The 25,494-nt window shown below is 44.0% G+C and overlaps 1 protein-coding gene and 1 long non-coding RNA gene across 9 annotated transcripts in view; one reads left to right on the forward strand and one right to left on the reverse strand.

Moving 5' to 3' along the window:
• Nucleotides 1-13,005: 13,005 nt before the first annotated feature.
• Nucleotides 13,006-22,558, reverse strand: LOC123026628. Its single transcript, XR_006415341.1, has 4 exons — nucleotides 22,442-22,558; nucleotides 21,194-21,351; nucleotides 14,362-14,542; nucleotides 13,006-13,423 (listed from the first exon to the last, which is right to left on the reverse strand). It is a non-coding gene; the product is annotated as an uncharacterized LOC123026628 (long non-coding RNA).
• Nucleotides 22,559-24,654: 2,096 nt separating this feature from the next.
• MEIS2 (Meis homeobox 2) overlaps nucleotides 24,655-25,494 on the forward strand; it is a 277,832-nt gene continuing 276,992 nt past the window's right edge. For all 8 annotated transcript variants that reach the window (XM_044436094.1, XM_044436097.1, XM_044436098.1 and 5 more), the window contains exon 1: nucleotides 24,655-25,420. In XM_044436094.1, coding sequence (XP_044292029.1) covers nucleotides 25,409-25,420 — 12 coding nt within the window. In that variant the 5' untranslated portion in view covers nucleotides 24,655-25,408. The remainder of the gene's footprint in view (nucleotides 25,421-25,494) is intronic.

The following is a 25,494-nucleotide window of genomic DNA, read 5'->3' on the forward strand; positions in this document are numbered from 1 at the left end:
TGCATGGTGACAGTACAGAATGAATTTTATGAATATCCAAAATAAATATGTCCATGATTTTGGGACACAGACATACACTAGTCATACCTGGCATCACATATAAATTCAGCAATGAGTCTATGAGTTTTTCCCATTCAAATTTACACATGAATGTCAGATTTCACTGTGACATACATATGAGATACTTTTAAAAGCTCATTGTATTATCTTGGCAATTCAAATCATTCAGATTTGCCTAGTATGCATAACTGTGGGGACTGAGTCCAGAAAGGCAGGCAGGCAGAATCCAGGAGGTAGTGAAATTAGTTCCAGGAGTCCCGTGCCACTTGGCACCTTCCATTACTTTCAGGAGCAGTTTGAGATACGGAATGGGGGCAACATGACTCAAAGAGGCTTACTTCTGAGGAGACGCATAGGGGCTATGCATGTAGGAAGTGATCTGGAAAGGCCACGGGCTGAACTGAAGCTGTTTCATGTGTACATGCATTAGTTTGTTTGTGCATATCTATCATGTTTCTCTATAGTCTTAGAACAAAAAGTTCTCAGGACAGCTCAAGACAATAAAACACTTTTTAAAGAACACAGGTTTTAAAAAGTAATGATAAAGACACACTATTTTAAAAGGCTCACAGGAATAACACTCTAACAATTAAAATGTTTCTGCTTTATCACTGAGCTATTGCCCATGCACAGGATTGTGCCAAATAGGGCATTATGGAGTTATTGATTGTGAGCTAAATAATTTTGAGTTTGCATCCAAAGTGGTCTGTGTTAGAGGAAGAATGCTGGAGCATCCAGCCACTAGCGAGATGCACTAGTGCAAAGTTTGCACCATGTCTGTTGTGTCTGCAGGCACAAGAGGCTTCCCTGGGAAAATCTATCATGCTAGCATTAACATACTGCAAACAATTTTTTTAAAATTTTCTTTGGGCTTTTGTTGAAATTTCAAATGCGTGTGTGTGTGTGTGTGCATCTCCCCTGCAACATTTGGAAAAGTGAAATGCGAAAGATAGCTAATTTTGCAGATTAATTTAAAAGTGTGCAGGGAGGTGCCTCCATATTATACTGGAAATGAAACTAACTTTTCCCCTTCCCTCTTTGCCAGAGGCAATGCTTTGCTTACTTGTGCCCATTGGCTTGCTTGCTTACACCCACCCCTCTGAAGCTTCTCTGTGTGCTGCATTGTAGCAATACGTGGAGCACTAAGTACAGCAAGAAGTGAATTTGGTTTAAAAGGCAGTTCAGACAGAGAAGACTGTCTAATGGAGAAGCATGTGTAATCTGCACCAAAAGTAATGAAATATGGACTAGTTTAACCGCTTTAATGAAATGCAACTATTCCATACTGAAAGATCCTCACAGTATCTCTTTATTGTGAAATTTCCACAGGTGGTGTACACTGAAAAGGAAAAATTCTGCACTTTCAAGCAAAATTCAGCTTGACCTTTTAAGATATTCCGTGGTAATCTAACCACTTTTCCTCTCATAGAGAACTTCAAAAGATGCCTTAATAATTGTATGTGAGAAAGAATGAATCTGAAGAGCATTCAGGCAGCTAATATGAGTGCATTTGAAAAGGCTTTGTATTGTAAACCCAGAATAAGTCTGGGATGACAACCACACTCTCTCCTCCAACCTGTAGAACCTCGTTTAATATGAAAAGAATAATTTCACAATGGTGCCTTTACTGTCTTGGTATAGTTTTGTTCTTATGGGAATCAGTCCAAAAGTTTCTCTTTTAAAATTCTCTTTGCTCTATTTGTTATAAGGGGCTTGTCTCTAGATTGGTGTAGCAAAGAGTTCAGACTGTAAGCTTTAAGCTCTGTTTCCTCCAGTAGATGTCACTTTCAGTACATAATAATTTATGTAAAGAAATAAGAGCACATAGTACTTGATTCTTTTTGCACTGAAAGCTATTTTAAAGGTATATGGTATCTTTGCAGGCAATAAATTTGGGCATTTGACTTCTTTAAACACCAAAAAGTGAAGTAAAATAGTTTTATTTCCATCTGGATGTAGAGATTATGTCTTGATCCACTTAGCTCAAAAAGCAAAAACAAAACTGAAACAAACAGTCAGTTAAAAGCTGACATCTGTGCCATGTACATAATCAAAAAATCTAATTTGGAGAGCTGGGACATATCGCAGTTCCATCCAATGCAAGCATTCCATTTTGACAGGGTTAAGAATCATACTATATACTATGTAAAAACAGTGAACACATCCTATGAGTGTGCATCTTTATGTAGCCAAAACGACGCCATCCATGCAGGAGATCAGGCGTGTGTAGGGATGGTGAGCTTGATTGTCTGGAACCCTGAAGAAGATTACTGCACCTGTTAACATGTTGCTGTCGGTCCCACTTGTCTGCTACTTGCAGACACCAGTGCTGAGTTACGGTCCTTGTGCAGCCAGAACAGCGCTAATGCAAAAATAAGCATGCTTAGGGAATACCACAAGATTTGCAGAAGTGTGTGTCAGGGAGAGGGGATGCTTTAGAAAAAAACAACCAGGAGTGAGGGCAAAATCATGCAGAGTGTGGTCAATAGCCACAAAATCCCATCTGTCCATTCTAGGGGAATGAGAAGTTGAGGGGACAGGAAATGGAATGGAGGATCCTGAAAGAGGGCATAACTGGCTGACTGTACCTCTGCACAGACACACTCCAGACGGCCACATCCTGCTGCAAATCCTACATGCAGAGATACAGATACTTGCACAATAATTCACTCTATTAGCATCATCATCATCATCATCATCATCATCATCATTATTATTGATTTCAGTTCTATACTACCAAGTAGTCAAAGCTCTTCTGAATTAGACACTTTGACCGGGAAAGCAGCTGAGTTTCAGGAGAGAAAAACTCTTCTTTCAAGATGGGGTTGACCAGCAGTTGAGGCTGACTCCATAGAGGATGTGCTGTTTTCCTTGGCACCTTCCCTAAGAGACAAGACGGAATGGTGTCACATTTCCTGTTCTGCTCAAGGAGAAAGCATATCATAGGGCTCTATCTTTGGTAAGTAGATCTAAAAGAGGAAAGGACTCCACACCCTTTGCAGTTCCAGTGGCCAAAGCAGGCATGATCAGCAGTCCTGAGGACACCAAATTTCTAGGGCCCACTTGCCTTCCAGATGCTGAAAGTATAGAACCTTCCTCAATCCATTGTAAGCCTAGTGGGCAGGCTTGGAGATGTTGAATCTGATTTTTCTGCCATATGTTCTCACCTGGCACTCCTGTAATTATATTTGTTTCAAGTCCTGTGATAAAGGAGAAAAGAATCAGGCAAGCCCCAAGACACACATACTACTGCTGTTAGATACTTTTTCAAATAAATCCTCTATTTTTCCTCCTAGAATCCACCACTGATTGACATGCTGCATATCCTTCAGCATCAAAGTCCTTTATTTCCTTGAACAGTCACATTGCCCATGTCTGTTGGGAGCCTTACAATAGTTGGTTTGTTAACATCTAAGATGCAAAATGCCATCTGCTGCCTTTTACTCCTCAGCAAGAAACTAGGATCACTTAGGTTTTTTCCTGGCAGGGTTCCTATTCTTTTAACAGCTTGGGACAAGTAGACATTCAGAAGAAGCTGTTCCAAGCATGGCCATGTAGAAAGGCAGAAAGAAATCCAGCTCCAGATTTTCTCCTTGTCCCACAGCTGTTAAAGGGAGAGGAGTCCATCCTAGAACTAAAAAAAAAAGTTGGCAACTCTGACAAGAAAATAATCAGTGTTAATACTCAACATTTTATATTTATTAGTGACCTAATTCCTTCCAGGGCAGTTTTGCAGGATATGTGAGAGATACCTTATAAATTATATAGTAGCCAATGAATGTTAGCTATTGTGTATATACATGGTATGGTGCCATATAGCCAATCCTCCATCCCTGGGGCATGTCCACATACTATATTATACAAATCTGCTTCTTTGCAGAGTGCAAGTATGATACATGATGTGGACACAGGTAAACATGCTATGTCTATTTGTAAAAGGCATAGGCTTCAATTTAAAATGTTATACCCGGTCTCCAATGGGATAAACAAGGGAGTTATTATGACAAGGTCAAGTTTTATTGATTTATAGGTCTCATCTCACTTTCTCTGGATTGAGACCAAGAATATGGGATGCAGTTTCAGTGTGCACAGCTAACTTTCTAGGAGCTGCTTAGAAGGTCTTCTTTTTGGGCAACGTGTCTGAGGCTGCTGAACAGTTTGTGTTACAGAAGGATTGACTGCAGCCTTTGTTTTTTAGTTCTTAACAGTGCAATCCTATTTACACCTACATTGGAGTAAACCCATCAAAAACAATGGGACTTAACTCTGAGTAGACACACATAGAATTGCACCATTAGTGATACTTTTATGATCATTTTCATAAGATGAATGCTAAGGTGGCTATATAATGGCATACATATATAGGATCCACTGGGATTTCTTTTTAATTCACAAGAAAAATGTGCAATTAAAAATGGAAACAAGAATCATTTGATCAGCTTTGATGGCTTCAGTTGTTACCTTCTTGTGAAAATAACAAATAGTGTGCTTTGGGAAGAGGGACCATAGCATGTCATGTTGTGCTGCGTGAAGATATTAAAGTCAAAGTTGTATTTGTATAATATCTTACACAGTGTCTTTGCCTTCTTTTTCTGACAACAGAGACGAGATCACAAGTGACCTGTTTTCAGTGTTAATACAATAGCTTTTCAAAGATCCAGTCCTCAGGAGGAAGAAAAAATTATTTGGAGTACCTTGGAATGCCTGGAATATATGATTTTTTAAAAACTTAACAGAAGAAGAATGTTCTGTTTCTTTCACATTTCTGAAACTTTCTTTTCTAAACTTACCATCACTTCCTGCTCAAGAGAAGTAATAGCATTCTGAACATCCTGTTCATAAGTCCATGCAGTCCACAAAATGCAAGAAGAGGTCCCAACCCAACTTTTCTCTTTTCCTCTTGTTTCTCAATCACATAAAATGAATCTGGAGATTTGCAGTAAAATTTGAGTCAGGCACTTGATGAAAATAAAAATGCAGTGCACATTCAATATTTTCTACTTAAATGAGTACAACATAGTCTTTGCAGGTCGCTGGACATACGAAGATAGTCTGGGAGATACAAGAAGCCCCACGTAGCCCCCTGTGAAAGTACGAACCTGAAGGGCTTGCAACCTTGATGTGGTGAGAAGTTCCACCCAGAGACTGACTCATGAGTTTCTGGTTACATTCACAAAACACAACTGAGTGATATGTATAACCCCATCAACAACACTAACAGAAGCGCCCCACAGTGGGAATGGAGGCACAATAATCAAGCATTAGGTGTAATACAGCAAGTGGAAGAATTGCATATGCCCCCAAAATGTTTCAGACTTTTTCAGGACTATTTAAGCCACAGTGGGCTGGGCAGCTTATCTCACATAATTAAGCCATTTGCCTCACCACCTGAACCTAGTGGTGATGGTTACATGACGGTTAAACAGCCCTCCCATTATGCTAAACCAGACCAGTGGTTATACAAGGGTTATTGAACCTTCACGTAAGCCAGGCTTGCCAGTTTGGACAACATGACAGCCTCCTGCAGGGCAGCTATGAAATGTGAAAGGGTTCCTGTAAGCATTGCATGTCCTGCAGCCAACCATGGCATGACAGGCTGTTGCTTTCGGAATGTGGATTATCATGGTGTGTGAACCCAACTGAGATAACAAGTCATGGCAAGCAACCCACAGTTCACAACCCCACTCTGCAGGGGTTGTTCGTGGTTTACAAGCCATGACTTGTTAGCATGTTAGCACAGCTGGCTTCAGAGTACATGAAAGCCCACATTTCAGCAACAACCCACAGTTCATTGACAACCCTTTAATGTGGTTATCATGGTGTCTGACCCTAGTCATTGTTTTATTCATGGAATTCATGGCGAATGAAACATCAGTGGCTACTAGTCCTGATGGTCATATACATTGGAAGCAGTAGGCCAATGTATGCTAGTTGCTGGTGGGCATGGGCAGCACAGTGCTCCTGTAACTGGTTGGCCACTGTGAGGACAGCATGTTAGAACAGATGGATCTTGCTGTGATCTAGCACGGCTCTCCATATGTTCTTAGGTCTCATTAAAACATCTGTTGTGAAAATCAATTTCTTCCCTGACTCTGAAGACATAATAATAATAATAATAATTATTTTGCCCTTTCTGGAGTTGTTTTGTTTTGTTTGATAACTCTTCCTTTGTTCGATCACAGCCAAGAATTTGCAAACGGGAAATGTTTTCCATAGAAATATGTTTGGAATTTAGACATGGAGCACAGAAGTATCTTTTGGTATTGCAGAAGCACAAGAGACATTTCAGCTTCTGACAGGCCCATCTTGGGGATTGGTGAGGACACAAGGTTATCCTTTTCCAAAGTTATCAGACATCTGGGTTTCCCCTTCTGCAGTATTTTGACATGGGTTAATTGTCAGCCTTACCCACATGGGTAGCTTCTATTAAGCACAGTGCTACAAAAAGTTACATAATTCTCTTGCTTAAAGAACCAAGTATCATTTCAGTTTACTTTGATTCTGCTGTCAGTGTCTGAGATTATTTTGTTTGACTCCATAGGAATATTTCATCAGCATTACTCCGGCAAGCAAACTAGACCAAATAAAACAAGTGAGGAAAAAGCAATGGATTACATTATAATTTATTGGTTGTAGTGCACAGAAAAATTAACTCTTGCAAAAATGAATAGTGTAGTCCTCTGCGGACTCAATCAGACTTCTGGCCCACCAAGTTCAGTGGGGCTTATTCCCAGAAAAAAATGGTTATGAGACTGCAGGATAAATTCAGGTACTGATGAGTACAAGCCTGTATCAAGCTGTATTTCCTTCTGATTGTGTATGCTTATTAGTATTTTTAAACAATTATATTTGAAATGTTCAACACCACTTACAAATAATACAGAAATAGCAATACTTTATTCATGCTTAAATCTGGTCATTATGAAACAGCTTTGGTTTGAATGGCTATCTTGGCTGTCTTTCAAGACATCTTCCTGTACTCCAACAATCTGTACTGAACACTTGCAACTCACTGGATTGTCATACTCGAGAAGATATCACATGGATCGTTTTCAGGAGATATAATTTTCTGACAGGGCCTTGTTCAGTACATGAATCATCTACTGAAGTTTTGTGAAAAGAAATACCGTATTATGCTTTGCAATAATGGAGCAGCACCCACAGGCAGAGTGATCCCCACAGGGCAAAATGCACCCTGTTATACTCACTAGACTGAGTGAACAGAAGTGGGTTGGATGTGAAGAAGGGGGGAAACTAGGCCTCACTCCCTGTAACGGCCAGTGCATCTGATGGACGGGAAGGGCCAAATACAGGGCTCTTTCTTGTGCTGTGGCAATCCCTCCATACAACAGGCAGTTGTAAGCCTCTGGGTGTTATTGAAAAGGGATAGATTGGTTTATTGTTTTCCTTTTTGTTTTTCCTTTAACACAGCAAGCAAAGTCATTACAAGACTTAAGATACTGGCTGGGCTATACAACATGACAACTCATCACTGGATTGCTACCCAGTGTGGTTTGACAGGGCATGCAAACCCAGACTGGTTTTCCCAGGGTGGTTTGTTCCTGGGCATCAAGCCATCCCAACAACCCCTGGGCTGTTGCAGGGGTTGTCGCACCCATAAGTGATTATCACCTCAAACCTTGGTGACTGACCCCATCATGGGTTTCGGAAATTGGCTTCTTGGCACCTTGACAAGAGAGCCAACAGGCAACCACCACTTCTGGCCACCCCGAAGTGAAGTGCCGTTCCCCACTCCTCACCATAACCCCAAGCCTTTTCAGAGTCACTGCATTCCCCACCATATTTATTTATTTGTTTGTTTGTTTATTTATTTATTTATTTATTGGTGGGGTAAAGCACAAAAGCACTTGCTGCTGGTCCCCATTTTGACAGTCACCACTAGCCTCTGGCCTCTTCAGAGTGTCCAGGTGGCACTGTAGGAAGAGCTGTTCATGGCTGCCAGAAGTTGGGGGGTTTTTTAGTTCAAAATATGTGCACATTATTATTAATAATATTATAATCACCATAATTACTAGCTGCACTTGCCCAGCTATGAACAACGGCAGGCTTTCTGTTGCCAAGTGCAGGGATTTGAAGCCGTGGCTGGGGCAATGCCTATAAATGATTTTTTTAAAGCACTATGTGATCAGATGACAGGTTTCTAATCACAGTCTGAACTTGAAAGAAAAATATAACATTATTGATGATTCTCTATTTACCACATATACAATATTTTTCTTTTGCATCACAGAAAATGTAACCACAATTTACAAGTATACGCCCAATCAAATTGCTATTGATTTCATGATGTGTTTCTTTGATATTATCTTGCCTTAACCTCATTCATAAAGCTGTTTTGAATTATTCCAGGCTGTCAATGATTTGTGACTCATAAATATTCAATTCTAATTTGCACTTGCCTCTTTTGCATTCATGCTTACTTGTGCTAAATCTCTGCATTTGTCTCTTTGCAAATTAAACAAAAAATACACATCATAACCAGAAGTCCTCTTGGCTGCATTTGTTAGTTTCCCAACTGACACATGCATAGAACTCAGGTGACCATGCAGGCCTAGCAAGCCATCGTTCTGATTTTAAACACTGTTACTCCAAAGCACTTTGTCCTGTGAATTTCAACCAAATTTACTTCCACTTAAGCGTGCTTAGGATTGCTGCCTTAATTAGCATTCTTTCCAGTTCAGCCTGAGTAGATTAAAGGTCAATCATATAAATGGATGATACAGGTAATCTGAAGTAAGGATGATTTTTCCACCTATTGTTGCAAACAATCCGGGGAGACAGACGTGCTCTAATTTCCCTTTACCTCTGAACTTTGGAGATGTTATGCTTTTTAACATCTTGAAGGAGGGGGGAAAAGGTAGGAAGGGAAAGAAAAAAAGAAGTCATCCTATCAAAGTAGGATGGTATTGTCCTGTGCTTAAACATGTGAAGCCCTGTTCACATTACAGGGAGTGAGGCTGTCCAGGTTGTCCCCACCACCACTCTGCCCCATTCCCCTCCCCTGTCCCTGTGATCCTCTGTGTCTGAGGGAAGCCCTAAAGCAAGGCAGACCCAGTATGTATGTCGACTGCTCATGCAGCTCAGACCCCTGCCTTGTCCTGGATCATGTGGGGACCCTGAAAGGGTACAGGAGGCTCCCACATTATATCCTCTGCATTAGAGGGTCGTATGGCGTGCCCTGCAGTAGGATGCTTGCCTGCCCTCTGCATGTTCAGCCAGCATAAGAAAGGGCTCTGTGGATGCACGGCTGTGCACAGGCAGAGCTCCTTTGTGCATAGGGAGATCCTGATTGAGCCAGGTCTCCATTTGCATGGAGAAGCTCCATGCACACAGAACCCTTTCCTGCCTGACCTGGGCGGAGGTGGGTGGCAGGGTGCAGGGGAAGAGGCATTGCTGGTGCAGCCGCCGATGGTGAAGAACTTAGCTGTTGTGAGCATGAATGGGGACTGCACCCTTGATGTATGCCGTGTGTTGAAGAAGTGCCAATGGAGATGTGACAGAAGGGGCAAGGCCAGGAGGTATGGCCCTGCTCACTCCTTCACATGAATGTAATGGCACAGGGACTGAACAACTAAATGTGCCCATACACACAAAGAGTTATTATTGTGCTCCAAAATGGTGCAGTCTCATCATCCACTCTGGACTGAATAACCTCATTCTGCAAAGGGTGTAGATACTGCTTTGTGTTCTTTTGTGGTTGTCCCAAGTGAGCCAGTTTAAAATTTTTCAGTAACCATTCTCTTCTTTCATCTGCCTTCTGTATCTTTATTACAATCAAAATCTCATCATCATAAATAATTAACTATTTAAACATACTTTTATAATTATAATTAATATAATTATACATTTGCAAGAGAAATAACAGCAGCAATTAGTTGGCTCTGTTATGGTTGATTCCAGTGAGCCTACTCTAAGTAGACCAAGCCTGAAACCAACCCAATATGTTCTGGGTAGGTATTCATATTCAGAGTAAGCATTTGGTTTGAACATCTACTAGCCGTTACTGGGGTTGCCATTGCTAGGGAGGTGAGCTTGCCTTTTTGACTCTTTGATGTGCACAAGAGTCCAAATCAAGGGACAGAGAAACTCCAAGCATCCAGTAAGAGTATGTTTTGGATCCTGCCAAAACCCAAACTGAATTGGGCTAATTTGACCAATTCAGGAAATTGATTGAACTGGAACACCTCCAAAGCAAACTGAATTTGAATCTGACCACTCCTGAAAATTCAGACCTGGGGCAGATATAGTAACAAACATAGTAGCCCTACGTAGACATTAATTTGCTGGCACATAAGCCAAAGGTGTGTCTGAGCCCCATGTCCACATTTTTTTCTTTTGTCAGAACTGGTTGCAATTTTCAGTCATAGTAATTCCTTATATAGGGAATTATAGCTGTCAGATCTCAGATAAATGGATGCAAGAGGTTTTCTGTTACGCATCTTGTGATTTTAAAAACTAAAGGCAGTTTTGAATGAAACTTGCAAGGAAACTTTGGGGGAATCAAACTTGCCAAGTTGGAGATGAATTAACCCCTGCACCTATTTTTCTGAGATCTGACAATCATAATCCTTTAATAAGGAACAGTGTCTGAAAATATCAACCAATTCTGACAAAAAGAAAATTTATAGACATGTGCTGATTTCCAATGATAGTTAATGGGATACATGAAGATATGGATTTCTGAACTGAAATTTATATTTGGATCCAAGTTGCACTGGCAACTTCCAAATCAATCTAAGCCAAATTGGCCTGTTTTCCAAATCACCAACCTGGGATACAAACCAAATCTTCTTGTGGTGTGTACCCTACTTTCCAGACATTGTTGGATTCCAACTCTCTTCATGACCAATGGTCAACGATGATCAAAGCTGTAGTCTAAAAAATCTGGAGGCCCATAGAGACTTTTTTCCAGTCTACACCCTTTCGAAGTCAGAGTTTTAAAATAGTTTGATTATATTGTGAATGCGTAAGTATTGCTTAGGAGTTTAAGTCTGTCAAAAATATGTGTTTTTCCTTGCTTAGGATACACTGCTTATAACACTAAAGCTAAACTGAGAACATAGATAAATGTCATATCCCATGTCATGAGGATCAGGAAATATGTTTCTAGAGGTGGGAAATTTAGTTGCCTTTCCAAAATTAACAAGTTGACCCTAACAATGCCTTTGTTCTTTCTGCTTTGTCTTCCTTGTCTCCACATTCTCTATGAATAAAAGCAAAATATACAGTACTTTGTCTTTTAGAAGTCTGTGACTGAGCATGGTTAGGATGCACAATATTTGGTGACCAGATGCTATAATACTTACTAAAGACAATTCTAATTGATTTCAAGGAGTTAAGCATATTACTGGGAAACCAAAGGTGAAATTCTGGGCGTGTTTAGGCATGAGCATCAGCTACTAAAATAACCTGTAATTCCCAGCATGGCTGGCTGGGACATACAGAGTTTTAGGGCATTTTTCCTCTCTAAACACACATAGGATTGCATCCCAAAGTGCTTAACTTATCCTTGATATTTGTGAAATAAAAGGCAACTTTCAGAAAGATGAAACAATATATTCAGTGTACCAAGAAGAAAAGTAAAACAGCACAGATGAACCAAAGGCAATGGTAAGTATTTAAATTCCCATTTAGGTATGCACCTACATCTTTATTTGGAATCAGTGTGGCTAAAAGGATCTTTAACTTTCACTGAATGAGCAAATCCAAAAGTCTGTACTGGGAACTTGGTTTTGAGGCTTTCAAAAAAGTACCTCTTTGAGGCTTTGAAAAAAAAAATTCAAAAAAGAAAAAAAAATTATCGACTGTTCCCTATGTGCAGCTAAGCAGTTTAAATCAGGCTGCTAAACTACACAACTCAGCTGCTGGAAGGCACAGGTTAGAGCTACGTATCCTCAACCACTGAAAGATCCAGTATGACACATGCCGAAATACGTCATCTTCTAAATGTAATGTAGCCTCAAGGAGAGAGTATAGGACAAATGCTTGTGAAGTTGCGTCTTCTCAGTGCCCATGTGTACTTCTCTGCTCCACTCACTTATGCTGGACCAACAATAATATTAGCAAGCTAATTATTGTGTATGAATTGACCTGAGAGAAGTTTTTACCTGTTGATTGCTGTTGGATGCATTGCTATTATTTCATACATAAGGATGACTGAGCTTATTGTAATGGAGCCCATCACTTATATAGCATCCATCTGTAGCATGCTGGAGTCTTTGGCTGCAGTTCTGCTCCTGGTCAAAGGACATTTTGCTACGTAATTCAGTGTAAGAGTCCACCACTCACACCCTCTTGCTGGGTCTCACAACTGCCCCATTACATAAGTGGCAACAAGCCTCAGCAAAAACGAGGGACAAAGATTTGCACCACTTTAGGCTCTAAACGTGTAACAGTAGATCGAATGTTTGTATGCAACCTGCCTGCCAGCCCATTTCCCCCACCGTACTTCCAGAAAGGATTTGCTGCAGATAGAAGTCTTCTTTCTAAAATGCTACTTTGGGCTAAAAGTAGACTAGCAATACTGTCCTATTCAGGGATACTCAGGACTGTGTTCAATGGAAGATATTCTCAGGTAACTGTATCAAGGACTGCATGCTGAGAAATGTCTGTGAATGCACTAAAGGGGCATATCAGGTGTTCATATTTTTAAGAAGAAAATAGTGTTACATTTGTACCCTGCTTCTCCTCCTTTTTTGCAGGGGACCCAAGACTTCAAAATCTGACATAAGTGGAGTTCTTCTGTGTGAACTAATGGACAAATACAGGATTGGACTTGGGAATCAGAGCCTCACCTCTGCTATTGCTTGACCTTTGGACAAGTCACTGTTGCCCAGGCTTAAATGGCCCATTCTGTAAAACAAGAGTTGTAATGATCAACTTGCCAGGGCTTCTGAATGGAATAAAGCACACTGAACATGGAAATGTTTTATTATAAATGTTTAATCTAAATCGCCATCATCATCCACACATTGTTTAGCAGATGTTTATGGATGGCCAGGTTGGCCAGGTTTTTTACATTTCCAAACAACATTAACAGTATAGACATAGTATTTCCTTCCCATTTAGCTCAACATCTAAAGGTCTGTATCTTTTCCAGATATCTCCTTGCCATTCAGGTGGAGGAGTCTACCTAGAAACCAAAGCTGAGTGAAAAGAAGACCTAGATTATTTATCATATTTTCTGAGGTCACTTGTTGAATAAGAATTAGCCAAGCAAACAGTGGTCTACAGAACATGAAAAAGCCCCATTTGCAATGTGAGTTAGGTCTTTGTACACATCCGGTGAGGCTTCTTCTGGGGTTTCTCAGGAGGGATCCATCTCATTTCTCTTGCAGTAGCCCTGAAGATAGCAAGAACACATAAGGCTGCAGTCCTGAGTTCCATCTGACTCCCTAAATCTCCCTAAAGTCAATGGGATGCAAGCGCAGCTGCAGATGAAGAGATGGCAGCATGATCACACACACATGACATGGTAGGAATTACTCAGGACTTTCCCTGTTCTGTCATGTTCTCAGGATGGGTGTGTTAAGCAATGCAGCAAATCTCATGGAAATCAATGAAATAATCTACCTACAAGAAAATGTGTTTTGGATGGAACATATGCACACACTTTCAATTTCCTAGGAATTAGAATGTGGCACCATAGCAGCATTCCAGCCCTTAGAAAGAGCGTGCATCTCGATCCATTTTTTAATCAAAGAATCTAGGAACATTTTGCTAAGTCCCTCGGAAGCTGCAATCCCTCTCAAGTAGCCCCCCAAGTTGGCATCTCGGCACCTCTCTTCTCTGAGAAAACTGTGCCAAGGCAAATATCAGGTTGAAACTTTATGGAAGGCTCACATTGCAGGGGAAAAGCAGTGAATAACTTAACTGCAGTGGAAAATGAAACATATGTTTATTATAGGTAGTAAAAAAGAAGAAGAAGGAGACGTCCTGAATCTGTATTAATTATCCCACAGAAGTAACAGGGTTGCAACAATTCTCAGTTCTGACTAACACCAGCAGATAGCAGCAAACGTGAGAGCTCCCAGACAGTCGTCAGAGCTGTTGGCTTGTTTTGTTTGCAATAGTAAATGTGGTGGGGGGAGCGTCTCCCCCCCCCCCACGGCTTCCCCTCCTTTCAGTTCCCTCTAATTCTCCGTTCCTCGTTTACTGCAGGCAATTTCAAAAGGCCAGGTAAAAACTCAGTGGTAGCAAAGAACTTGCACCTCGCTTTGAATGAAAGGGAAAGGTGAGTTCAAGGCTTTTCCCACCTCCACGCCTGTCCCGCGTGTTTACCTGAGGACACAATCCTGCCATCAGAAGTCATTAGGAAGGTGGAGGGACGACGCAGTAAAGCACCTTTGCCTGGCGGGAGGGGAAGGGGTGGGGACTTTGTCCTGTCTTAATCACTGAGCAAATAAAGAAGGGAGAGAGGAACTCTTGCCCCACGGAGCTGCCAACTTCGTTGTGCCGGTTCCTAGAAAGAAAGGAAAGCAGCAACCGGGCGCCTGGCAATTGAGAAATCCCCATCGAATCGCAAACCTGCATAGGATACAGGCAGGTCTGGTCTGGGGCACTCTCCCGCTTCAGTCGGGGTCACCGTGGCGTTGGAGACAAGAAGGGTCTTTTCTTAATGCGAGCGAGAAAGCAGCTCAAGAGTGTGCGGATTGCCCCCCTCTCTCCCCACACCCGCAATAACCGCGCGCGCCATTCCCCCCATTTTCGTTTCCTTCTGGCCAACAGAATCGGAATCCGTTCGTGTCCTATTCGTCTTAGCCAATATTTTCGACAGAAGATTTCCTGCCGAATTAAGGCTCTAGTCCACAAGCGAATCTGGCGGAAGAGTCCGCGCCAAGATGGCCCAGCCACTCCTTCCAGCTGTTGCTGAGCGAGGCTGCTTCCCTGAAACAAGGTGCAAATCTATTGAGTTTGTCAGGGATCATAAAATAGGTATTGATTATTCAAAGAGTCATTGATGATCACAAGAATGCTTACTGCAGCAGTGGAAAAGGTTAAAAAGGAAACTGACCTCCTGGCTACGTGACACAAAGTCATTAGGCAAATGAGGTATTCATACAGGTTAAAATCAAGGTCACGCGGGTTTTATTGGGGCGGCAATAAACTCAGCCGTGAGCTTCGGAAGGGATGCGGGGGACACTAAATCCGATCCCCCAGTGCATCCAAAGCGAACAGACCTGTCCTCTTCCAAAGGACACCCCCAAGCCCATATTTGCGTCAATTGAGCAGCGTCCTTTAGAGATTAAATAAAGTGACTCTCTGGATTAACTTTTTCGGGGGTCTTCTAGGCAACCCCCTTCCCCCGGCTCGGCCCTGTGAGACTGGAAGGTGCAGGCAAAGTTAAGAGCGGCCGCCTCTCTCCCACCCACGCCGACGATAAGAATCCGTAAGATTAAGAAGAAAGGATGGAAAGAGATATATTTATTTATGCACATATGTATCCCCTTTAATTAGAGAAATTAATCCTCTTATGGCTAAAAGGTAACGTCTCAGGCATGCCTTTGATGTTTAATAGCATCATTTGTGGCCAGCATTCCAGCAGATTAACGCGTAATTGTTGTTAAATGCTTTACAAGGGGCTTTCAGGACGGGTAAAACTTTCGGTCGGGTGTTGCCACCCGAAGTAAAATTTGGACGACCAAAACATTCTAGCCGGATGCTCATAATCACCCTTATCTGTATTTCTATATCTTTTGCTTAACTACTACTACTACTACTACTAATAATAATAGTATTATTTCGTAAGACGAGTGTGTGGGTGTGTGGCCGCGTGCGTCCATCCGCCCCCCGACATGTGAAGAGGCTTTTCAAAGAGCGCGGGGAGGGATTCTGTAGCTGCCGCGCTTGGCAGGATGCGTCCCGGGCCGCTTCTCAGGAAGTGAAAAGCGGGTCTTGGCTCGTCTCTTCTTCGCCGCCAGCGACGCGCGGGCGGAGGGGGCCGGGAACGCGAGGAGCCGCCGGCCGGCCGGGGCGGCGGCGGCGACCGCCTCTCCCGCCGGCCCTCCGCGCGGAGGCAGCGCTCGCCCGGGTCCTGCGCGGAACCCTGCTCCGCGCGCGGGGTCGCCGCCGGAGTCGACGAAGCCCCCGCCGGGGCCACGGGCCCCCGCGACGCCGCCGTCCCTACTTCACGCGCGGGGCGGGGGCGGGGGCGGGGGCGGGGGCGGCCTCTTCCTCCCGTGCGAGGCGCGCCGCATGTGGCGGGGCGGGGGCGCGTCCGGCCCTCGGCGGCGTGTCGCCCGCGGTAGCCCGAGCGCGGTCAAGGCGGCAGGGCGGAGGCCTCCCGCTCCTGCCTGCCGCCGCCGCCGGTGCCAAACTCCAGCCCGCGCTCGCGGAAGATGCCTGCAGGCTACGAGGAAACCCCTCCGATTTAAATAAAGCGCCTTGGGATTCGTACGTTTTACGGGGCGGGAGTTGGGGCTTCCGATCCTTACACGTTTTCGCACCAGGAAGCGTGGTTTTATTTTTACCCGGCTCTGCAAGAAAATCAGAAACAAGTTAACCAAGAGACTGAAACAGAGACACAACTTTGAGGCGCCGCGGCCCGAGAAAGCGAAGCCTCCATGAGGACGGTCCCCACCTGCCTGTGCGGGGCCAGATCCCAGGCACGTTTACCTGGGAGTGAACCCGCTAATTTCGGGGGACCCACTTCCGAGTGAGCGTGGCCGGGGTGCCGGGCGAGCCGGGACGGACCTGCTCGGGAGCGCGCCGTGCACTAGCCGGGGCGCGCGTCCGCCCGCTTCGCTCCCCTGCGGCTCCTGGGACCGGAGCTCCCCTCCCTCTTGGCGCTCAGATTTCACACAGGTGTGCTTGCTTCGGGCTGACCCGTCCCCCTTCTATTCCCCCAATTAATTTCTTCGCGGAAAGAGCCTGATCGTTTCAAATATCGGCTCGGGTATTTATGCAGAAAGTCGGTGAAAAACACAGCGCTTCACACAGAACTCGTTTCGGGGCCTCGCTCAAGCCCAAGTCACTTATTATAATAACAACAACTTAAGACCTTGCCAGCCTCGGCGGGTCGAAATCGGCTTAAACGCAAGAAGCAGTTCAGAGGAAAATACTCCAGCAGAGAGAGTTTGTGAATCGGGCCAGACTTTAATCAGGTCGGGAGCGAGGGCGACACGGCGGACCCCTTTTCCAAGTTAGGCGAGAAGACCAGCCAGGAAGGGGGCTCGATGCAATTGTGCCGGATTCTTATCTCTGCTTCAGTAAAGGAGCCTGAATCCTTTGATTAAACTGACAGGTTTTCTCTGTGTATGTCTCCCCACTCCTCTCTCCCTCTCCCAGATATGGGGAAAGGCGTGTGGGAGTTGGTTGGGGGGAGGAAAACCGGAGGGGGGGTATGTAAATGAGCAACTCCGAAATGTATTACAAATCCACTGTAATAAACCTGACAGTTTTGACAGTATTGACAACATAAATATATGTTGGAACACTGCACTTTCAGACGCTTAAACCGATGAAGCAATAAAAAGATTCGACTACAATATTTCAAATAATCGACATTGATGTTTTGATACATCATTTTTATACTTCCAATCGATTCCCCCCCCCCGCCCGTGACCGGTCAATTTTAAGTAAAAATCTACCGTAATTATTTACGCTATTGCCAATGACGACCTAATAACTGTTTTCAATTAATTACAGCAGACCTAAGCAGAGGAAAGCCCCAGCCGGCCCTACCGTGCCTCTTCGTCAGGCCCTTCGGAAGTGAGAAGAAAAATATTGCATGCTCTTTGTGAGCCGGAGGGGGATGGATGGATGCAAAAAGAAGGGTGCAACCAAGCGACCGATTGCTGGAGAAAGGAACTCCAGCAACGCTGAGATGCGCCGGGCACAAAAAACAGTTTTCCCCTCTAGAGGTAGCGCGATGCGTCTTGACAGCTCTCGCTGGTGCGCCCGGGACCATGCGTGCTTCTCTTCCCAAAAGTTGAGATTCCAGGCAAGCAGCGCCAGACATGGAGCTTCCTCGTCAGGGCACGCCACCGTTCTTGGAAGCGGGCAGGGATGGCATGGGATGGGATGCGATGGAGGCGCGCACAGGAAATCCAGGAGGAGTGCGCAGGCTTTGGGACAGAGGGGACGTTTACACTTGTGACCAGCGCGATCCACAACCCGGTGGAAGCTGCGCTGGACCCAGTAAGGTCCGTGGGACGACAGGCTCCGAAATTCCAGGATTTCGGTTTCATTAGGCTGTTGGGCAGAACTGCTGCAAAGAAGTACGATGCCGTTAGGTTCGGGGAAGTCTGGAATTTGCCTAAAACGTACCCATTTTCCATTCTCTTTATTTTTCAAGGCCCAGTTTAATTCTTCTAGCAAAAAAACGGGGGGGGGGGCGAGGTTTAAACCAAGTCCAAGTACCGCCTAGCCTAGTGCGAGATACCTCCTGCCTTGGATAAGTCAGTCTTTTCTCTCCTGCCCTCCGCATAAACCCAGAGGTCAGAGGATGCTCGAACAGAAGTCTCGCCCCTCCGTTGTCCTTTCTCAGAACACACCAGACAAAGGGCTGCGCTCTTACTCGCCTGCAATCAGCCGTAGGATGAGATTGCGCCTAAGCAGAGGGCTGCGCCAGAGCAGGGCGCGAGGGCTGCGGATGCAGGCTGGAAACGTTACAGGGTTTCGCAGGGCCTCCAGGAGGCAGGCGCGCTTAGGACCGGAGGGTTAGGATCGGAGTTTCCCCCGCTGAGTTTCGTGCGTCGAAGCAGTCCCAAGGCGACTTTAGGATTGTTAGAAAGAAAACCACAAAGAGCTACATAACGGCGGGGGAGTGCGGGGGGGGGGGGGGGGGGGGGGGAGAAGGAGAGAGAAAAGAAGCCAGAAGAAACGTGTTCTTGCTCTTCTGGCTTTCTGCAGTTAGTGAACTCTTGATTTGGAACCCACCAGAGCATCACCTTCGAGAACGACTCTCGGTTGTGTGGCCAGGTGCCATTTAACTATACAAAGAAGCGGGAGCAAAGTAATCTTTAGGGGCCCTGTGGAAACGGCAGAGCCTGAAAGTGTTGGAGTCCCGCCAGATAGCGCTAGAGGGCTGTTTATTGAATCGCTTCTTCCATTCAGTGGGAACTTTACAGAATAAACAGGGGAGATAAAGAAATAAAGCCGAGATGGGGGGAACCCACTCCACAAGTGCCATTTTAATTCCTGGAGGTGTTTGGGGAGTATAATAGAGGCTTCTAAGTGAATGAAGAAGCTAGAGTACATGTTGATTTTGGGAAGAAGGAAAGGGGGTGGGAAAGGAAAAGAATGGGAAGGCAGGGTGCGAGAAGCTACAGGTAACTTAAACGAACGTCCTCTTAATCCAACTTTCAAAGATCGGAATCGTATACAAGAGAGGTCAAGGAAAGTTCACCCTGATCGACTAGCATTGACTTTCTTGAAAGGAAAGGGTTTTCTGGAAAGTAACAGGTTGCTGAAAGAGGGGAAGAAACAAAAGAAAAAAGGAGGAAGAGGAGGAGGAGATAGTCTTCTTTTCCTTCGACTTTTGAATTGGCAGATAAATAATAAATTAATACCTTAACAAATTCCATATCCTTATGGTCCTATTTGCAAAACTGGATTGGACTTGGAGACCTGTATGTTTATATAATGTGGGGCAGTGAGGTGGGTAGATAAGGAAAATATAATAAATACTGCTCATCACATATTTTAGCAAAAATGCCAAGTCCCGTTCATACTGCATTTAAGCAAAAATGCAGAGATTGTGACCAAGAAATATGAATGGAAGCCTGCTGAGTTGTATCAATGGCATTCATAGGCAACAACTTTGGTTAAAGTAGTCTGAAGAGCAGAATGAAACCACATTTTAGGATTTGAGGAGTAAAAGGAAAAAAAAGCATTTCTTCTGTTATAAAATAAGAACCTATGTCAGTTCTTGATTAATAAGGAATATTTCTACCATAAATAGAATTCACAATGAGGAGGTACCCAAATTATTTTGAATAGTCCTCCTACCTCATCAAGTAAATCTGGTCATTCTTTGCAACATGTTTTCAGAACAGAGTTCAAATTAAAATATTCAAAATAATCCATAATCTCCTATATAGAAAGTGCAAACATTTTCCTAATTAAATGTAACATGCATATTTTAAAAATAACCTTTTGTTTCAGTAAACAAACACTGAATGAAGTTACAAACAAGATTACGGCTGAAGTTATTTGTTCCTCTAGCGAGGTGTCGAACATTCTAACAGATGTAGAAAAGCTAAGAGGATTTAAACCACACGAATTTAATAAAACCAGATTAGCTACATGTACTTTCCACACTGTTAGAGACCCCAAGTTAATGGCACCAGAAAGTATCTATTAGTATATATAAATAGTAGGGGAGAAGGAGATTTTCCGGATGATGGTCAACAGCAATGTTTTGTATTAGAATCTCATCCTATCCCCTTCAAATTCTATTTTAGATTTATGCTCTGTGACCTATAAACATGTATATTACTTTAGGAATTCAAAGTATTACCTGTTGTACAATTCTGCTCTGTAAAAAGAAACAGATAGAAAAATTAAAGACCCAACGGGTAAAGATGCCACCCATGAAAAGTCCAGGTTTTGTTGACAATGGGCTCTTGAAGTTTGAGAGGATTTTGTCTCCTGTTCCAAGAAGCAAGGAGATGATTTGCAAGTTTGTACTGAATTGGGTCTCCAAATAGCGTCCATATTTGTTCTGGCGCACTTGTAAAATGCGATTTGGAGAGGATCTTTAGCCCACTGATTGTCTCTGTATTGTTTTTCTTGAAACGGATCTTTTGCCCTTAATGAATCCCCACACAGCTGGACAGCTCCTTCGTGGACACTGAGAACCCTAACCCCCAACTGACCCCAATTTGACACCACAAGATGAAATTTTACCGCCTGTTAAAACCATTTCCAGCCTCGGCCAAAAAAACGGGGGGCGGAGGGAGGGAGAGAAACTGACTGTTGACGGAGATGCATTTCTGCACTGGACACCTAATTTCTTTTTGGACTGTGGTGGGCTCTAGAAAAAGAAAATCCAGAGACGCTTCTCTTCTGCTTACACTTTGCAATAGAGCAAGGCTTTGATGGGACCAGGAATGTGGAAAATCATGTCATTTAAGCCCACCGTTTATGCTAGCATCCTCAGAACACTTACATGATGAAAATCAGAGGGCCTTACTCCAGAGCAGACTCGATGAGGACTGCACAAAGCTTTTTTTCATTTGAAGAACAATCTACTGGTCCAGCAAAGAGCATGTCCAAATGTAACCACTGCTGTCCATTACTCACTTGGGTTCACAATTCTGCTGGCACCTAATATTTTGAAAGGATAACCAAAGATTTATTTGCAGGCTTTAAACCGGACTGCTAGTATTTTCAACTATCCCCGGAAAGTATGTTTCACCTTCATAAGGGAAGCACTTTTTAAAGTGTTTTACCAAGCTAAGAATATATGAAACTGAAGTATCATCATCTGCCCAGGTAACTCCAATACTCCAGGGGAATTTCAATCCCCTGCTGTTATTTCAATAAGAGTAAGAATGCTTAATATAAAAAGGAAAGGAGAATCAGAAATGAAAGCAGCATCACTGAGACTGCAAATATACCCCCCCATTTAATTTTCAGATATTTTAGAAGGGCATTTGGTATTTTCAGTCCAACACTGAGTTCTCTTTGAAATATTTATTTGAAAAGTGTTGTGATAATTAGCATTATAGATATTCAGTTAAATGGGAATCAAGTGTCTAGAGCAAAAAGCAGATACCCAAACTTTCTTTCAAATACACACCAACCTGATGAAATACATGAAAGCCTTTCATGGAACTAGATTATTACTATTTAGAAACTATTCGCCAGCCTCCACCCCCCCCCCCCCCCCCCCTTCCCCCCCCCCCCCCCCCCCCCCCGCCCGCATTTCCTCCTAACCCTCTCTGAACCGAGGCATATCTATCCCCTGCAGGGCAGATTCTTGCTGCTCTTACTAGAAAACAAGTTTAAAATGTGTCTTAGAAGGCGGGATTGTGTTGGCTGTATTACAACAAAGCGATTCCCAGGGAATTTAGGAAAGTGACATTTTCGGAAGAAGGGGGGTGGAAAGCCTCAGTAAGCACCATTCATCGAAGAGTAGATCTCTTTTAAAGCAATCTGTTGGAAGAGTCCAGCTGCAAAAGTAGGAAAGGATTTGCATAACCTACTGCTCTGTAGGTCTCCGGGCACCCAAAGGATTAACCAAGTATTCATTACCATGAATATCTTGAACTGCGTTACCGATTTATACGACAGAGTAGAAAATACTGCACAACAAAACCGCCCCCCCTCCCCATTTCCAAGACGTCCTTTGCCAAAGGAACCGACTTAAGCACTGCTTGAAAGAGATCGACATACTGAGGGCGGTTTTACTCACCTTTCTGTATAGTCCTGGGCCAGTCAGCCACAGAGGATAGCGGTTGCTCTTAAGAATGGCTTTAATCTTGGAAGAGGTCCTCTAGAGGGAAGGAAGGGGGAAGGGAAGGGAAGGAAGGGGGTGGGAGGGGGGAGAGAGAAGAAAAAGCAGCACCCTCGGTCTGGCTTTGGCTCTTCGGCTTCAGATGGTATTTAAACAGAGCGCGCAAGTCCGGCTTAAAGTCTCGGCGACACTTTTCTGCCCCTCGCCTGGCTGCCCGTGAACTGCGCGCTCCCCGCTCCTTCCTTGCCAGGCTGAGCACTCTCGAAAAGCGAGGAATGCCCAGTGGCGTTTGTCAAGCTCTCTCCAGCTATCTTTCTTTATATGTGAGGGCTGATTTCCCGCAGACATCATTGTTATGATGGCTCATTTAATCAAACTGTTTAATTGCTCCGGTAATCACTATCATCATCACAGGTACTCAATCATTCATCATTTTGGAGGGCTTTATTGACCTCTGGGGCACGTTCCCTTTGCCCATTAAAAACTGGCCAAATTTCGAGAACCGCCCCCCCCCCAGTGATTGTGCCTTTCAACCCCAAGTTTCCTTCTGATAGGGACCCTGCCAGTAAGAACAGTATCCCCCCTGCAACTCTCCCTCTCTCCGGACTCCAGTTTAAACAGTGCTATTCAAATAAATAAATAAATAAATATGCCAAGCATGTAGGAGGCCATTCACAAGTAGATACATAATCATTGATAAATCCTACTATTAACAGGATCGTCTGGTTTAGATTTTATGTGTGGGGAGCATGAACGAGAGAAAGGAGGGGGGGTGGGGAGCACAAAACTGCAGCAATCAATAGTTTGACCATTGCTCCTCCCCTAAACTTCAAGCATTCCCCATGATTGATGATCTCGGGTAGCTTTGGTAATTGACTGCTCTGAGGTAAGGCATGTTTTAGTTCCTGCAAAGCGATTGGAGGAAGCTATTCTCTCCCTCCCTCTCTCTCACACACACAAATTAACATGGTAGGCAGCGTTTGTGAATGTGTGTGAGAGAGAGAAAGGGGGGAACAAACTACTTTCAAAAGTTCATTTGGTCTTTGGAAGCGGTACAAGGGGGCACCATCCCGCTTGATTTGCTGAATAACTTTGCAGTAATTAACACAGCCATAAAAAGGCATTACCTGGAAATGCACAGGTCCCACAGAACACAGGAAAAGCGTGCAAGATGAGAATAGCAGGGCAGCACCAGCAGAAGAGACTAGCACTTTTTACACAGTGGATTCAGAACTTACATCCAGTCTTAGGTTAGAAAAGAAGTGATATTGACGTTGCCTTCCAGTCTCCAGGCAGCATCAAAGCACAACCTGAAAGGATTTCCTCTCTCTTTTTTTTAATCCGTCCCCCAGCCCCTCCTCAGACATCATACAACGTGGATAGAACCGAACACTTAATGAAGAACGATGCCAAATGGGATTGGTCTCCTCCTGGAAAATTCACTTGAACAATAACAACAAAAAGGTGGTGAATTTACACAGAAAAGGAAACACACGCACACACAGCTCTGAATGCAAGGTTCTGGCAAGGACGGCGGACTTTGTTAAGCCAGGCTAGTTTCCGCTGGCAGATCAACTTTGCATGCTCCTCTTTAAAACATTTGCAACTGCCTGAGTTCCTTCGACATGCATTCTGGCCACTGAAACGCTGCAGTGCTAAAAGTAATCTCAGAAGAGAAAAACAACGCGAAGCGCGGGCTAAAGAATGCGGTTAGGCAGCAAAGGATGTTGAAGGGTAAAATAATCTAATAAAAAAGCAAACCAGATCGAGGCTTCTATGGCACTTTTCTTTTCTGGCTTTTTGCAGTTTCCCCGCACGCACGCAGGCTGCCTGCCTCCCTTTCTTCCTCCTCCTGAGCTTCCCTCTTTATCCCACACTCTCCCTTTCCTAACTGAAAGGCACGTTGATTTGCTATGGGTATGAATTCGCGGCGCGGCTTCCCCCCCACCCTACCCCTGGTGGCGTGGAAGCAGCCCTGATTGCATACTCTGCATATCACAGGCTTTAAGCGCTCGCTCGCTCGCTCGCTCGCTCTGTGCTCTCTCTCCCCTCCTCTCCCTCTCCCTTGTATGTCTCTGTTGTACGACTGGCTATGGCCACCACTACTTCCGGGTTCCGTCATTTCATTCTCCCGCCGATCAGCGCTGCAAAACTGAGCCTCTTCTATAAGCCAGCCAGCAGCCAACCTGCCAACACTTACTGACACTCACTCATCTCAGAGGGAGAGGTGAAGAGGGAGACAAAATACCTACCGGGGGTGGGGAAAAAAAGAACGGAGGAAGTCCACGTTTTGCAAACTATTCCATTTTTCTTCGCATCCTACCCCACCCTCCCCCTCCCGGTAGTTAAAAAAAAAGAACCTATAGCTTTCCTACAAGGCAAACCCCAAACGCGGAGTTACTGAGAGAAGAAACCGAGGTTAAAAAGATTCCTCTTTTCTTCTTCATCATCATCAGCCATCATTCATTCACTACCTTGACATTCCATGGCTTTGATTGACAGCTGGAGTGGCAAAAAGCCATGAGACACGACAGTTTGGTTACATGTGGGTTGCTGACGGGCCGATCGTAACCTTCAGTTTGGGGGCTTGACGATTTTTTCTTAATTATTACTATTATTATTATTTTTATGTAAACGAAGAAAAAAAGGAAAGAGACGCAGAAAAGGGAAATAGAGAAGAGAACGCGGAAAAAAGAAGAAATATCACAAACTCGACGTGGTTATTTTTGCCTACTTTTTATTGTGATTGCTATTACTTTTATGAATATTTACGCGTATTGGAGAAGTCTATAAGTGGGTCGGAAAGACCGGGGGAAAAGGGATTCTTCTTCTTCACTCAATCACTTTGTTGTTGTTGTTGTTGTTGTTGCTGGACTGGGATATTAAATATAGGACACATCCAGGAGTTTATTGGAGCGCAGACTGATGGCGCAAAGGGTAGGTTTAAATCTCCAACACTTACCTTACGTATAAATCCTCTCTTAAGAGGGCCCTGTCGGATTTGCTCTCCT

The sequence above is a fragment of the Varanus komodoensis genome, unplaced genomic scaffold (genome assembly GCF_004798865.1).
Source record: "Varanus komodoensis strain SLA01 unplaced genomic scaffold, ASM479886v1 scaffold3, whole genome shotgun sequence".
Taxonomy (NCBI): Eukaryota; Metazoa; Chordata; class Lepidosauria; order Squamata; family Varanidae; genus Varanus; species Varanus komodoensis.